At 34.3% G+C, this 14,012-nt stretch overlaps 1 protein-coding gene across 1 annotated transcript in view; it reads left to right on the top strand.

Annotated features, from left to right (window-relative positions):
• The window catches only part of SCAPER (S-phase cyclin A associated protein in the ER), a 240,365-nt gene that overhangs the window by 12,739 nt on the left and 213,614 nt on the right, over nucleotides 1–14,012 (top strand). Inside the window, exon 3 of the mRNA XM_007462447.1 lies at nucleotides 1,307–1,433. Coding sequence (XP_007462509.1) covers nucleotides 1,307–1,433 — 127 coding nt within the window. The remainder of the gene's footprint in view (nucleotides 1–1,306; nucleotides 1,434–14,012) is intronic.

Raw genomic sequence — 14,012 nt, 5'->3', positions numbered from 1 at the left:
GAAGAGCGGGATTTAGATCCAGGAAGACCTCGTGCATACAGAGCCTGTGTGGCAAGACTAGCCCTACATGGGAGGAATCAGTCTTCCTTGATTGTAATAGGAGAAATAAGGGAGAGTATGGGTGAAGTGCTGATATCCTTGTCGATTTTGTGGCAGAAAGATTTTCTGGTTCCAGTAGCTTCCATTTCCTCTATAAAATGTAAGATCTTCATATGTGAAAGCAATGGGCAAGTCTGTGTAGGAGAGTGAGCAGACTAGACAAACGTATATTAGTAAGATTCTGAATCTGTAGTCATACCAGTCTTTTGCATGGTATGACTGTTTCTCAGTATCAAAAATGGAAAAGGCAAGCAGATGTTCACTAATCCAGCTAAATAAATTAATGTATGCAAGGCACTGAGAGGGATGCCTGGCCCACTAAACAAACATTAGTGATTGTTACCATGGCTGGGGGTTAGCTGTAGGAGTAACAGAACAACAGAAAGGGAATGTAGCACACGTTTACAAGAAAGTGATTATAATGATGGCCTATGGAATCAATCATAGATAAAAATGGAAGTAAGGCAACAGGGAGATGATGCATAGGGGAAAAGTGGAGAGATCTGGGAAAGTGTCTGGTGAGTATCTGCTGGTAGGATACTCAAGCAAGTAAGTTGAAAGGAGAGGAAGATTGATCAAAGAGTAAGGTATATGAAACAGAAGAAGTAAGGGCTTCAAAGAAATATTACATACCTTCCCCTTACTAAAGAATCTTACGATCTAGGAAATACATGTTATTCTTGGTGAAAAGGAAATAATTGCTCTATTGTCTAAATCACATCAGCAGTGGCAGGAAATCCCCAAATTGCCTGTAAATTGGAAAATGGAGAGTTTGATATTCTGAGAGTTTGCAGTGCTTATAACATGGTATCCAAGGCTACCTTGAAGATTTAAATCAAAATATGAAAACCTGCTCAGGGTCTTATACTCATTTTCTCTGCCATCATACTCTCACCTTTCCCCATCTCCAATTCTGTTCTAGTTTAAGGGTCACGTGGAAACTGATGGCAGCGATTGCTCCAGCTAATCCTGTGAATGGACAGTACTGTTCTCTAGATCTATTTTGTGTCACAAGGACTAGATTGGTGTTTGTGAACATAGGATAATACCAGCCTTAGGAGTGGTTTGTTTTTTTTCCCCTTAGGTGCTCTATGAAGCAGTTTCTAATACAATAATGAAAGTAACTTTTGTTTAAAAATATTTAGGAAAACAAAATATTATAGTCTAATACATTCATGTCATTCTTCTCTTTCATTTTGTATCCAAGGCTTCAGCGATTAGCCAAAGATCTTCTAAAACAACTACAAGTACAAGACAGTGGCTCATGGGCAAACAATAAGGTTTCTGCTTTAGATCGTACCCTTGGTGAGGTCGCTAGAATATTGGAAAAAGAGGTATGTAACAAATCTCTGGCCTCTGGCCTTAATCTTTATGTTTCTTTCTTATTATGATGGGCCCTGGGGCTATAAGGCAGACTCTCAGTATATGTGTTTCTTCGGTGTTTCCAAAAGCTGGTCAACCATTGGTGGATATTTTTTCTTTTTGTTCTTAAGGATATCGAAGTTGTTTTTAGTTGTTTTCATTGAAGTCCTCTATGGCAAAAATATATTCTTTAGGTCATGGTTTTCTCAGTCATATTTCCTCCCACACAAACAACATCAAATTATTTTAAATGAAATCAGAGTAATAAAGATACACAGTTTTATGGCAGAAAATATAAAACTTTGAATATTAAAGCTCATATATCACAGATTTTCACAAAATACCAACTTCCTGTTTCCAGTGGAAGATTTGGTAGTTTTCTTTAATGGCTTAGAGTTATTAAATGTTTCAGTGACAGTTTTAAAAATCCTTAATGATTTTTAAAGTATTTATTATTCACTATAGAAAAATTTAAATGTACAAAGAAGAAACAAAACTCCCTGTAATACCCACTATTGACATTTTATTGTATTTTTTCTAATCCTTCTACTGTACATTTTTTACATTATTTTATCTAATTTTATCATAAATTTTTTCTCATATATTTTAAAATTCTTTTTTACTGAATGAACATATCACAATTTACACAATTTATATCACTTAGGTGGTTTCTAATTTTTCTATTTAAGGTAATGACTATCTTTGTTTATTAGCTGCATTTTTTTGTTTTCTGGGTTTAAAATGTATTATATAATATTTTATATATACAAAAGAATGTAGTGTTAAAAATTACATAAATAAATGAACAGCTGCAATCTCATGACCAACCTAAGAACTAGATTGATCCCAGTACATTTATGGTTCCCACTGTGTTCCTTCCTCACCCTATCCCCTTGCCTCTGCTCCCTCTGAGGGAAATACTGTACAGAATTAAAGGGGTATCCTTTCTTTGTTTTTAAAAAATAGTGTTATTGCTTTATCACATAAATATATATTTAAATAATATATTATTTAGTTTTGCTTGTGTTTAACCTTTATAAAATATCACACTGCAGACTTAACGTGATTTTTTTCAATCAAAATTATGGGTCTAAGTTTTATTTAAGCTTGTAAATTTAGCTGTTTTTCATTTATTTTCTCTGTTGTATAGTGAGTACTACATTGTGTTAGTAGTACATTTTTTTATATTGTTCTCCTGACAGTAGATGTTCATTTTCGGGATTGGATGTGTGTGGGGGAGGGGAGAGGTAGACAGAGAAGGGGCAATTCTGCTCAAACAATTCTTCTATCAGAGCAAGTGAACAAGAATTTCTCTAAAGCAGGGAGCCTCAGACTTTAGTCTGCATCAGGATCACCTAGAGGAATTGTTAAAACACCTTGGATTTCTGATTCAGTAGGTCTGGAGTGGGTCCCAAGAATTTGTATTTCTAATATGTTCCCAAGTGACACTGATGCTGCTGGTCCAGGGACTATACTTTGAGAATCAGTGCTCTGCTCTAGGGGATATGCTTCATGGGTGGAATTACCGGGTTTTCAGTCATATGAATGATCAGCTTTACAAGATAGTGCTCAGCTGCATTTTGGCATCAGAAAATACAATCCTCTGTAGGAACTGAGAGCAGCATATTCACTGTGATATCATGGCAGAGCCACATAGAGTCAGTTCTTTTGTATAACATGTCCCTTTCAGAGTATGAGAGAGTTCAGTAGCTGCTAGTTGTCCAGCATGTACTAGATGGAGTGTTTGGAGGTTTTATATACCTTGGAAAAATCTCTAATTATTTTAAAATGAGCAGATACTGATTTTTTTTTTTATAAAGGGTACTTATACTTTGAACTAAAAGGCATTTGCTTGAAGATACCACCATGTATACCGTATGTCATGAATACTGTTTCAGACTGAAGTAATCACAAAATTTTTGAGGAAAAAGTAAAATGATCTGTATAAGAAAGGTATTCAGTATGGTATTTCAGTATGAAAATCTAAGTAAAGTTATTTCATTCACAAAGGGGCAATTTACTGGAATACCACTGATCCCTTATAATTTGAGGGAGAAAAATGTTGTCTGGCTCCTAGCCTAAATGATCTGTGTCAGGAACCTTGCTGCAAAGCTGTCCTCAGAGTATACACTGCAGGACCACCTAAGAGTCTAAACTTACCTACAGTAAGATCCTTTTGCAACTTTTATAGCTAAAATCCTTTTTACCTAGCCAAGACAGACTAACTTTATGTGAACTTCTGTTCATAGAGTTATACGGACATTTCAGTGTAATTCAGCTGATGGTATTTATGATTTCAGTCTAGGAATTATAAATAACCATTCCTTTTTGTTTGGAAAACTGCCTGGAGTAACAAAATCATTAACACCAAAGCCAAGTACCCAGTGAAGGATTTGAAGACAGCCTAGAAGTGACGGGGGTGGGGGTGGGGGACTGGTAGAACTTGGGCAAGCACTCACTGAGGAATGGTGAGAGATTAATCTTGAGGCCTTTGTCCTCTAATTTAGACCTCAACACACTGATGCATTCTGTTACTGCTTTGACACAGTTTCCTTAGATAATTTTTCTGAAGTTCTGAGAAATGTTTTTAGGGCTAACAGGTTAAATGTGTGATACACAAAAATGCTATTGCCACAAAAGAGATTTGGAAACTGAGGAGACCTGGGTTTTGAAATACTTACTGTGTGTCTCATGTCCCTTCTGGCTTTTGGGGTTCTCTGATTCTGTTCAGAAATAAAATGTTTGTAAGCTTTCTTGCATGTATTTTGCTTTTTAACAAACCGCAGCCACTTCTGTAAGAAATATGGTGATCTAGGGGACTTGCACCAACTCTACCATCAAAAACATCTAAAAATTCTGGAAAAAATTTAAAAGTAATTTTCTTAAAAGCATCAAAGAGATAAGGAGAAATAAAGAGTTATCAGGCCAAAGAAAAAGCAAGAGTTTAGACAGTTGTGCTTATAACTAAATGCCCCAAGAGTATTTGCCAGGCTGGCAAATGTGAATTACGATTTTGCAGGCCTCATGGGGTAGGGAGACAAAAGTAAAAGCCTAAGGGCTACCTAAAGTATGAAGTCTAATAGGAGATTTTCCCTTCACCAAAACCACCATAGCCTGCTCCCCGACATAATGATGAACCCTCTCACCTGATCTCAGAGACTGCAAAGAAAGTGTCTCGGTATAGTGCAGAAGTTATAACCATAATCCAGCCCTGGAGTAGATTTACAGTCCAAGTTCACATTACCTATATTATATCAAATGGTGAATTGAGTTTAAAATAGTCCCAGATTGGTTAGTAGCATCCCCTAGAAACCTGGAAGAAGGAAATGCGAGTCCTAATTGGAAGAAGACACCTTTATCCTAGGCCTCAGGTAATTTCTGTCAAGTAATTTTATAAGAACGAATAGCTGCAGTCAAAAAACAAGCACAAAAGTGGATAAGTCATTATGAGTAAGAGCAAGCAGAAACTAGAACTGCAAGGCTTTGTAAATACCAGTCACAGATCATAAAACTGTTCTTTTACGTGTTAAGGAAACAAAAGATAAGCTTGCAAATATTTAGTTATAGACCTAACAGCAATGACAGAGGAGGTAACTCAGAATAGTCCTCTCACTGATGACAATGAATAAAGCTAGACAAAATACAAACTGGAACTGAATTGCTAATAAAGTAGTGAAGAATTACTGGTCCAAGATCTGGGAACATGGCAGGCATTTTGGGGCTGGATACAATTGGTGATCCAAAAGGGGCAGATGAGAAGCTGAGTAGTACTTTTGATATTATTGCAGAACTGGTGGGGAAAAATTGTTGGAGTCTAGGACTGTAAGTCGTAGGACAGTGGCCAAAAACCCATGTTTTGGGTTGGGACCTTAAACGACTGAACTGTAAACAGGAAGTATGCCAGTCGTTGCACAGACAGCAGACAAACGGCAAGTCATCTGGGTAGCTGGGAAAATCCCATCATTGGAAAAAGTAGTAAAGTGATCTTGAATTGCTAATACCCCCCAGGTACCTAACAAAAGCAAATGGATAGTCTACTCTGGAGGAAGATAATAATCAACCTAAGTCTCAAATTACTTCAACAAAATAATTTTCAAATATACTGTCTGACAGAGAAAGATAATTAGGCGTATAAAAGGCCAGACAACATGGATAAAAATCAATAGAAACAGGCCAATAGGGGCTCTAGAACTATGCTTATTATGTTCAATGATATAAGTATTAATTATTTTTTAAAGGTACAGCACATTTGAAAGAAAATAGAAGTTTTGGAGCTGAATATTTTAGTAATTAAAATCAAGAAAACTGTAGGTGAGATAACAACAGAATAAACCAGCTGGACAGGGAATTAGTATACTGTAAGGTAGGTCATAAGAAAGAATCCAGACTGAAACATGAAGAGAAGATGACATGGAAAAAACAGAGAAGAGTGTAAGAGGCATATAATATATAGTGAAAATGCCTAATGTATGTATACTTATTCAGAAGGAGAGTAGAGGAGTAGAAACATTATTTGAAGTCATCATCATTTAGAACTTTCTAAAACTTCTAAATCAACCCACAGATTCATGAAGCCAAATGAAGCTCAAGCCAGGTAAATAAAGAGAAATATACACCTACAGACATCATAGTGAAATTGGAGAAAATCATATTACAAGCCGATCTCATTCATGAACTTGGATTCAGATTTCCTAAACAAAATTTTGGCAAACCGAATCATGCAATGTATTAAAAGAATAATATATAAAAACAAAGTTGGATTTATTCAGGATATTCAAGTTCGGTTTAATGTTGGAAAATCAATCATAGCTTATATTAATAGAAGAAAAAAGAAAAAAGAATGATCATCTCGAAAGATGCAGTAAAAACATTTGGTAAATTCAGCAGCCAAACAATTCATGATGGTAAACCAGGAATAGAATGGAATTTCCTTAATGTGACAAATTGTATCTACAAAAAAAAAAAATAGCTAACATCATAAGCTAATAAATAAGTTTAACAAGGCCACTAGATACAAGGAGAGTATTAAAAAATCAGTTGTATTTATGATATCATCAAAATATTATATAGGAATAAATCTATCATGTTCATGGATTAGATTATTCATATCTCTTGCTTAAAGCTGCAGTAATTAAGAAAGTGTGCTGTTGGAGCAAAGATGGAGAAAAAGAAAAATGGAACATAATTAAAAACATAAATAGTCCTATTCAAGTGTGTATGCTTGTTTATGTATGTATGGAAAAAGGAGGCACTGTAAAGCATTAGGGGAAAGTATGGTCTATTTTGTGAATGATGCTATAATGATTAAATATCCTTATTTTTAAAAAATGAAACTTGACCTTACCTCACATCATAAACAAAAAATTAATTCCAGATTGACCTAAATGTAAAAAGAAAAAAAGCCTTTCAGAGATAAGAGAAGAATATCTTCTTGACTTTGGGGTTTTGCCTGGACAAGGAAAGTACGAAAAAAGACATTAACCATAAAGGGAAGTGTTGATAAATTTGCATTAAAATAGGAACTTCTATTCATCAAAAGACACCAGAAAAAAGAGTAGAAAGACAAGAGAACAGAATGGGAGAAGATCTTTATATGTACAACCCATGAAGAAGGGTATCCAGAGTATATAAGGAATTCCTACAAATTAATGAGGAAAAAAAAAAAACCTACCAACAACCCAGTAGGAAAATGATCAAGAGAATAGGCATTCCAAAAGGAGGAACTTACTCCCAATGCAGGGGACACAGGTTTGATCCCTGGTCGGGGAACTAAGATCCCACATGCCGCACAGCGCAGCGGAAAAAAACCAAACCAAACCAAAACCAAAAGGAGAAAATTAGCCAATAAATAGATGCAAAGATAGTCAATCTGTTTATTAATCAGGAAAATCCAAATAAAAAACGCAGTGTGGTACTGTGATTCATCTATCACAATGGCAAAAATTAAACACTGAAAATACCAAGTATCAGCAAAGATCCAGAGCAATGGGAATGCTCATACACTGTTTGTGATAATATAAGTTGGTACTACAAGTTTATTTTTTTTAATTAATTTTTATTGGAGTATGGTTGATTTACAATGTTGTGTTAGTTTCTGCTGTACAGCAAAGTGAATCAGTTATACATATGCATATATCCACTCTTTTTTAGATTCTTTTCCCATATAGGTCATTATAGTATTGAGTAGAGTTTCCCTGTGCTATACAGTAGGTTCTTATTAGTTATCTATTTTATCAATATATATAGTAGTGTGTATATGTCAATCCCAATCTCCCAATTTATCCACCCCTCCACTTTCCCCCTTGGTAACCATAAGCTTGTTTTCTATATCTGTGACTCTGTTTCTGTTTTGTAGATAAGTTCATTTGTACCATTTTTTCAGACTCCACATGTAAACGATATCATATGATATTTGGCTCTGTCTGACTTACTTCACTCAGTATGACAATCTCTGGGTCCATCCATGTTGCTGAAAATGGCATTATTTTGTTCTTTTTTATGACTGAGTAATATTCCATCGTATATATGTACCACATCTTCTTTATCCATTCATCCATTGATGGACATTTAAGTTGCTTCCATGTCCTGGCTATTGTAAATAGTGCTGCAGTGAACCTTGGGGTGTACGTATCTTTTTGAATCATGGTTTTCTCTGATGTATGCCCAGGATCAATTAAAGTTGAAGGCATGCATATCATATTTTACTTCTAGGTTTATACCCTAGAGAAATTAATGCATATATGCACCAGGAGACATGTACACAAATGTTCAATAGCAGCATTGTTTATAATTACCAAATATGGAAGATAACCCAAGTATCCATCAATAGCTGAATATATTAATTATGGTATGTTCATGTAATGGAATATTGTTCAACAGTAAAAATGAATGGGGAGACGCAAGAGGGAGGAGATATGGGGATATATGCATATGTATAGCTGATTCACTTTGTTATAAAGCAGAAACTAACACACCACTGTAAAGCAATTATACTCCAATAAGGATGTTTAAAAAAAAATGAATGAACTACAGTTATGGGTAACAACATGGGTGTATCTCACAATGTGTAGTCCCAAGTCGCCAAAATATATTTATATACTGTTACATTTCCAGTTACATAAACTTTAAGGATAGACAAAGGTAACATTATTCTTTTAGACTGTATACATAGGTGGTAAAACTATAAAGAAGATACGGAAAATATTTCTCGTCAAAATCAGGATAATGATTATCCAAAGAAGAGGGTGAATGGTATGATCAGGAAGATTTACCTAAGTGGCTCCTTGAGTGCTTCTAGTCTTCTTTTTTCTTGACCAGATGGTGATGTTATGTTCAAATTATAATTATTCTTTAAAATTGTACTAAATGTTTTCTTTTTTTTCTGTCTTAATGTTTTTTCTGTCTTATGTTTATGTTTCACAATATAATTAAAGTTCAAGTTAAAATAAATTGCTCCAAAGACACTTCTGTTGCAGAAATGTTTAATTATTTCAAATAAGAGTTTCTAAAACATTCTCATATATGCAAAGGCACTTTCATCATACTTGCCATTGTATTAAATTTGTTCTAAGTAAATGTGATTTGTATTTTTATTGACTTTCTCATTACTCTGCCATAATGAACATTACATTTAAGTTTGGATAGTAACAGCATCCCACAAGCTTTCTGTGGTTTATCAGTAACATGAGACATTTGTATGCTGTTACTATAAGTAAACACTTTAAGCAAATGGATTGGACGTGGATTTTGTCCAGTTGCCTTTCCTGACTTTTTTAGAATCCTGCCAAATTTAAATAGGGATTCAGCTGTGAATCTCTTGAACCTGAATAAGTAAACCACGTAGCTGACAGCATTCATAATTTAACTGAATTGAGATGTCAAATCACAATTGACTTTTTCATACCTATAGCAAACCCCGTCTTACTTTGGTGTTTTTGAAATTTATCTTGCAAAATTCCACCAACAAAAAACTGTGGAAGGTAGAAAGGTAGAAACCCTTCCTCACCCCATTCCGCTTTTTTCTGCTTTTTGTGGCTATTTAACACATGCCTAGAGAAGATAAACCACTAATCCCTAAGAGCTTTTTCAACCTAATTGTGTTCAGAAAATTGTGCCCAGGTCCTGGTAGACACTGTCTATCCTCCAAACCTCATGGTTGCATTAGGTTTTACTTCTCTTATTTTCAGCTGGAACTCTTCAGTTTGAGAGGAACTGGGAAACATTCAGTCGTAGGATCGTCTTATTTTGATCCCCTCACTTACTGTGTTCTCAGTTTATGTAGTTGTTTCCTCGTAGCAGCTGACAAGTAACTGTATAGCTTGTATGACACCCATATTTTGTCAGAAGTGTATCGTATGGCCCAAAGTAAAATGAAAATGTTTCTGATACCTTCTTCAACTAGCTTGCGTTAGACAATTAATATAAGGAAAATGGAATTAATTGTTATTTTAAGAATCATACAGAAATTTAATATGTATATGGTTTGTATTTTTTAAAAAGAAACAGTGGGGCTTCCCTGGTGGCGCAGTGCTTGAGAGTCCGCCTGCCGATGCAGGAGACGCGGGTTCGTGCCCCGTTTCGGGAAGATCCCACATGCCGCGGAGCGGCTGGGCCCGTGAGCCATGGCCACTGAGCCTGCGCGTCCGGAGCCTGTGCTCCGCAAATGGGAGAGGCCACAACAGTGAGAGGCCCGCATAACGCAAGAAAAAAAAAAAAAGAAACAGTGAAGGAAAAGAAAGGAGGAAGTGTTTGTGTATTTTGTTTTAGATGTGGTTATATAGGTGTGTCCAATTGCCAAAAATCATCAAACCAAATACTTAAATCTGTGCATTTTATGTAAACTATGTCTCAGTAAAAAAAAAAAAAGAAATTAGATAATCATGATTCCAAAATAGTTTATATTATTTTCCAGATGTTGAGGCTTGCTTTTATAAAAACACACTGTTTTAGTCATCCCGTGTGAAATCACTTATTGTGGCTTCTTTTTGAAGAGTGCTCTTTTAAAAGCAAATAAATTTGTTATAAAAACTCAGTGATGAATATTTGTACTGCTAGCTTATAGCAACTTTTTTTACACAACTTGTGATATTTTCTGATTATGCACATTAACATTGTAAACTCTTTTTAAATTCTTTTTAAAAAACCTCATCTTAAAAAAAAAACCTCTAATGTAATACAACACACAGAAATTTATGTAAAACACACTTGCACAGAAAAATGAATAATTATAACAGCAAGAAACCCCGGTGACTACTTGTTGAGAAATAGAACATTGCCAGCATCTCAAACCCTGCAACCCACCTACATTTATTTTGCCAATCATGCATTTCTCTTAATATTTGGATAAATTATTACTTTGACTTTTTGGAAACAACTTTTTAAAAATTTTCTGCATGGTTTTATTCCCTAAGGATCCATTCCTAAATAATATATGTTAGTTTAAACATGTCTAGTTTTGAACTTTATATAAATGGAATGCTACTCTCTGTACTTTTGTGTCTTGGCTTCTATCAAGTTTATGTATTTAAGAATTTATGTTGTGTAGAGGGTTTTTTCCATTGCTGTATGTACTGTGTCATTATATAAATTTGCCACAGTAGCACTTATCCATTTCACCATTGATGGAAATTTGGGTTGTTTTTATAAAAAACGTGCTTCTAAACATGTATTCTTGTACTCATGTGTAAGAATTTCCCTAGGGAGTGGAATTCCTGGGTTATAGGGTATGTGTACCTTTAACTTTTCTTGATAATGCTGTATTGTTTTCCAAATAAGTTGTACCAAGCCACTCTACTGACAGCAGAGTATAAAAGTCCTGTTTCTTTCTCCTTTTCTAACACTTGATGTTATCAGACTTTTTAATTTTTGCCAATCTTGTGGGTATGTAGTAGTATGCTTGCTGTAGTTTAATGTGCATCTCTATTGGCAGGTAGGTTTGGGCACCTATTCATATTGCTTGGCCATTTGAATTCTTCTCTTGTGACATGCCTGTTCAAATCTTTTGCTCATTTTTCTGCTGATTTGTAGGAATTCTTTCTATATTCTGGATACCAGTTCTAGGTTGTTGAAGTGTATTAAAGATATCCATTTCTATTACTCAGCTGTCTTTTTACTCTCTTGGTTCTTTTGATGAACAGTTCTTTTTTTTTAAACTGAAGTATAGTTTATATACAATATTATATAAGTTACAAGTGTACCATATAGTGATTCACAATTTTTAAAGTTTATACTCAAGTTATAGTTATTATAAAATATTGGCTATATTCCCTGTGTTGTACAATATATACTTGTAGCTTATTTTATACATAATAGCATGTACCTCTTAATCTACTACCACAATATGGTAGTGTCCCCCTGTCCTTCCCCCTCCCCGTAACCACTGGTTTGTTCTCTATATCTGTGAGTCTGTTTCTTTTTTGTTTTGTTCACTAGCTTGTTGTATTTTCTAGATTCCACATATAAGTGGTATCATATAGTATTTCTTAATTTTAGTGTGCAAAGAGTTATCAGTATTCTATGGTTAATAGTTTTTGCTCTTTATAAACTATTGTCCCATTCCTGAGTCAAGAAGTCTTTTTCTATATTTTATTCTTGAAGTTTTATAGTTTTGCCTTTACTTTTAGTTTATTATCTGCCTGGAATTAATTTTTCTGCTTATTGTAAGGTTTAATTTCATTTTTTTTTCCATCTGGGTGCTTAATTTTTTGAGCACCATTTATTGAAAAGACTAGTTTCCCCTACTGTTCTTTGGTGCCTCGTCTGTCATAAATCAAAGTTTTGTAGATATGTGAGTTTCTTCTAGCTTCTCTGTTTTAATTTATTCTCTCCCCGGTTGTCTCTGATACACTCTTAAAACTATCCATGAGATTCTTAATTTTAACCACAGTATTTAATTTTCTATGTCTAGAAAGCCTGTTTGCTCTTTTTCACACCTGCTATGACCTTTTTTTATAATTGCATGTTCTTTGCAGATATTTTCAAGCTTATTTTTTATTTATACACAGAAAACATTTTACAATCCATGTCTAATAACCTTAATATCTCACATCTTTCAGTGTGTGTTTTTACACGTTCTTTCTTGTGATGTCTTGTTTCCTTTTTAACCTGTTAATTTTTCATTACATGCTGATAATTGTAATTGTTGAGAACTTTTTGCATCTATACTCATAGAGGGTACTAGTCTAGAATTTCTTCTGATATCTTTGTCTAGCTGTATTATCAGGATGATACAGGCCTCATAGAATGAGATAAGAAGTGTTATTTCTACTTCTGTGTTTTGGAATAATTTGAGAAGGATTGTTATTAATTCTTTAAATGTTTGGTAGAATTGACCAGTGAAACCATCTGGTTTGGGGCTTTTCTTTATTGAGAGGTTTTTGATTACTGATTCAGTCTCTTTGCTTGTTAACAAATATATTCCAGTTTTCTATTCCTTCTTAACTCAGTTTTAGTAGTTTGCATGTTTCTAGGAATTTGTCCGTTTCATCTAGGTTATCTAACTTGCTGGCATATAATTGATCATAGTATGCTGTCATAATCCTTTTTATTTCTGTAAGGTCAATAGTAACATCCCCACTTTCATTTCTGATTTTAGTCATTTGAATCTTCTCTTTTTTCTTTAGTCTAGCTAAAGGTTTGTCAATGTTTTTGATCTTTTCAAAGAACCAACTTTGATTTCATTGATTTTTCTCTTTTGCTTTTCTGTTCTCTATTTTATCACCACTCGAATCTTTATTTCTTTTAGTTTTGGGTTAGCTTTGAGTTTAGTTTGCTCTTCTTCTAGTTCCTTAAAGTGTAAAGTTAAGTTATTGATTTGAGATCTTTGTTCTTTTTAAAGCAGATATTTACATCTATAAATTTTCCTCTGAGCACTGCTTTCAGTGAATCCCATAACTTTTGTTATATTGTGTTTTTATTTTCACTTATTTCAAAGTATTTTCTAATTTCCCTTGTGATTTCTTCTTTGATCCATTGGTTGTGCAAGAATGTATTGTTTAATTTCCACATATTTGTGAGTTTTCCAGACTTTCTTCTGTTACTGATTTCTAATTTCATTCTTTTGTGGTTAGAGAAGATACTTTGTATAATTTCAGCCTTTTAAAATTTATTTACATGTGTTTTGTGGTCATTGTATTTGAACAATTTTTAAGAATAATTGAAAACCTAATATGATGGTGCCTTCCTCTGGAAATATTTTCATTTATTTTTGGTAGGTGCTAAGAGTACTAATGTTTCTGGAACCATGTTAATTCAAGTTCAAGGTCTAAGGTTCCCCAGGCCACTTGGGTGTCCTAAACAAACTGCAAGTATGTGGATTGGCTGGCTGACTTCCATTTCAGGCTTATTATGAGGATGAAACTTTTCAGTCTTTTTTGGAATGGTTTAATTTGTGTCATTTTGTAACTGTTTCTCATGGATCAGCAAAAGCAGCTTTGAGGGCTGTGCTTCTGTTTCTTGGTTTTTACCTTCTCCTGGATTTTTGACTTGCAGTTCTCTCTCTGGTAGCTTTAATTTGTTTAGAATAATAAAAATGTTTTATTCAGCTTTTTTGG

This window comes from Lipotes vexillifer, unplaced genomic scaffold, assembly GCF_000442215.2.
Source record: "Lipotes vexillifer unplaced genomic scaffold, Lipotes_vexillifer_v1.1 scaffold1456, whole genome shotgun sequence".
NCBI lineage: Eukaryota > Metazoa > Chordata > Mammalia > Artiodactyla > Lipotidae > Lipotes > Lipotes vexillifer.
This window is presented reverse-complemented; position numbering and strand designations above follow the sequence as displayed.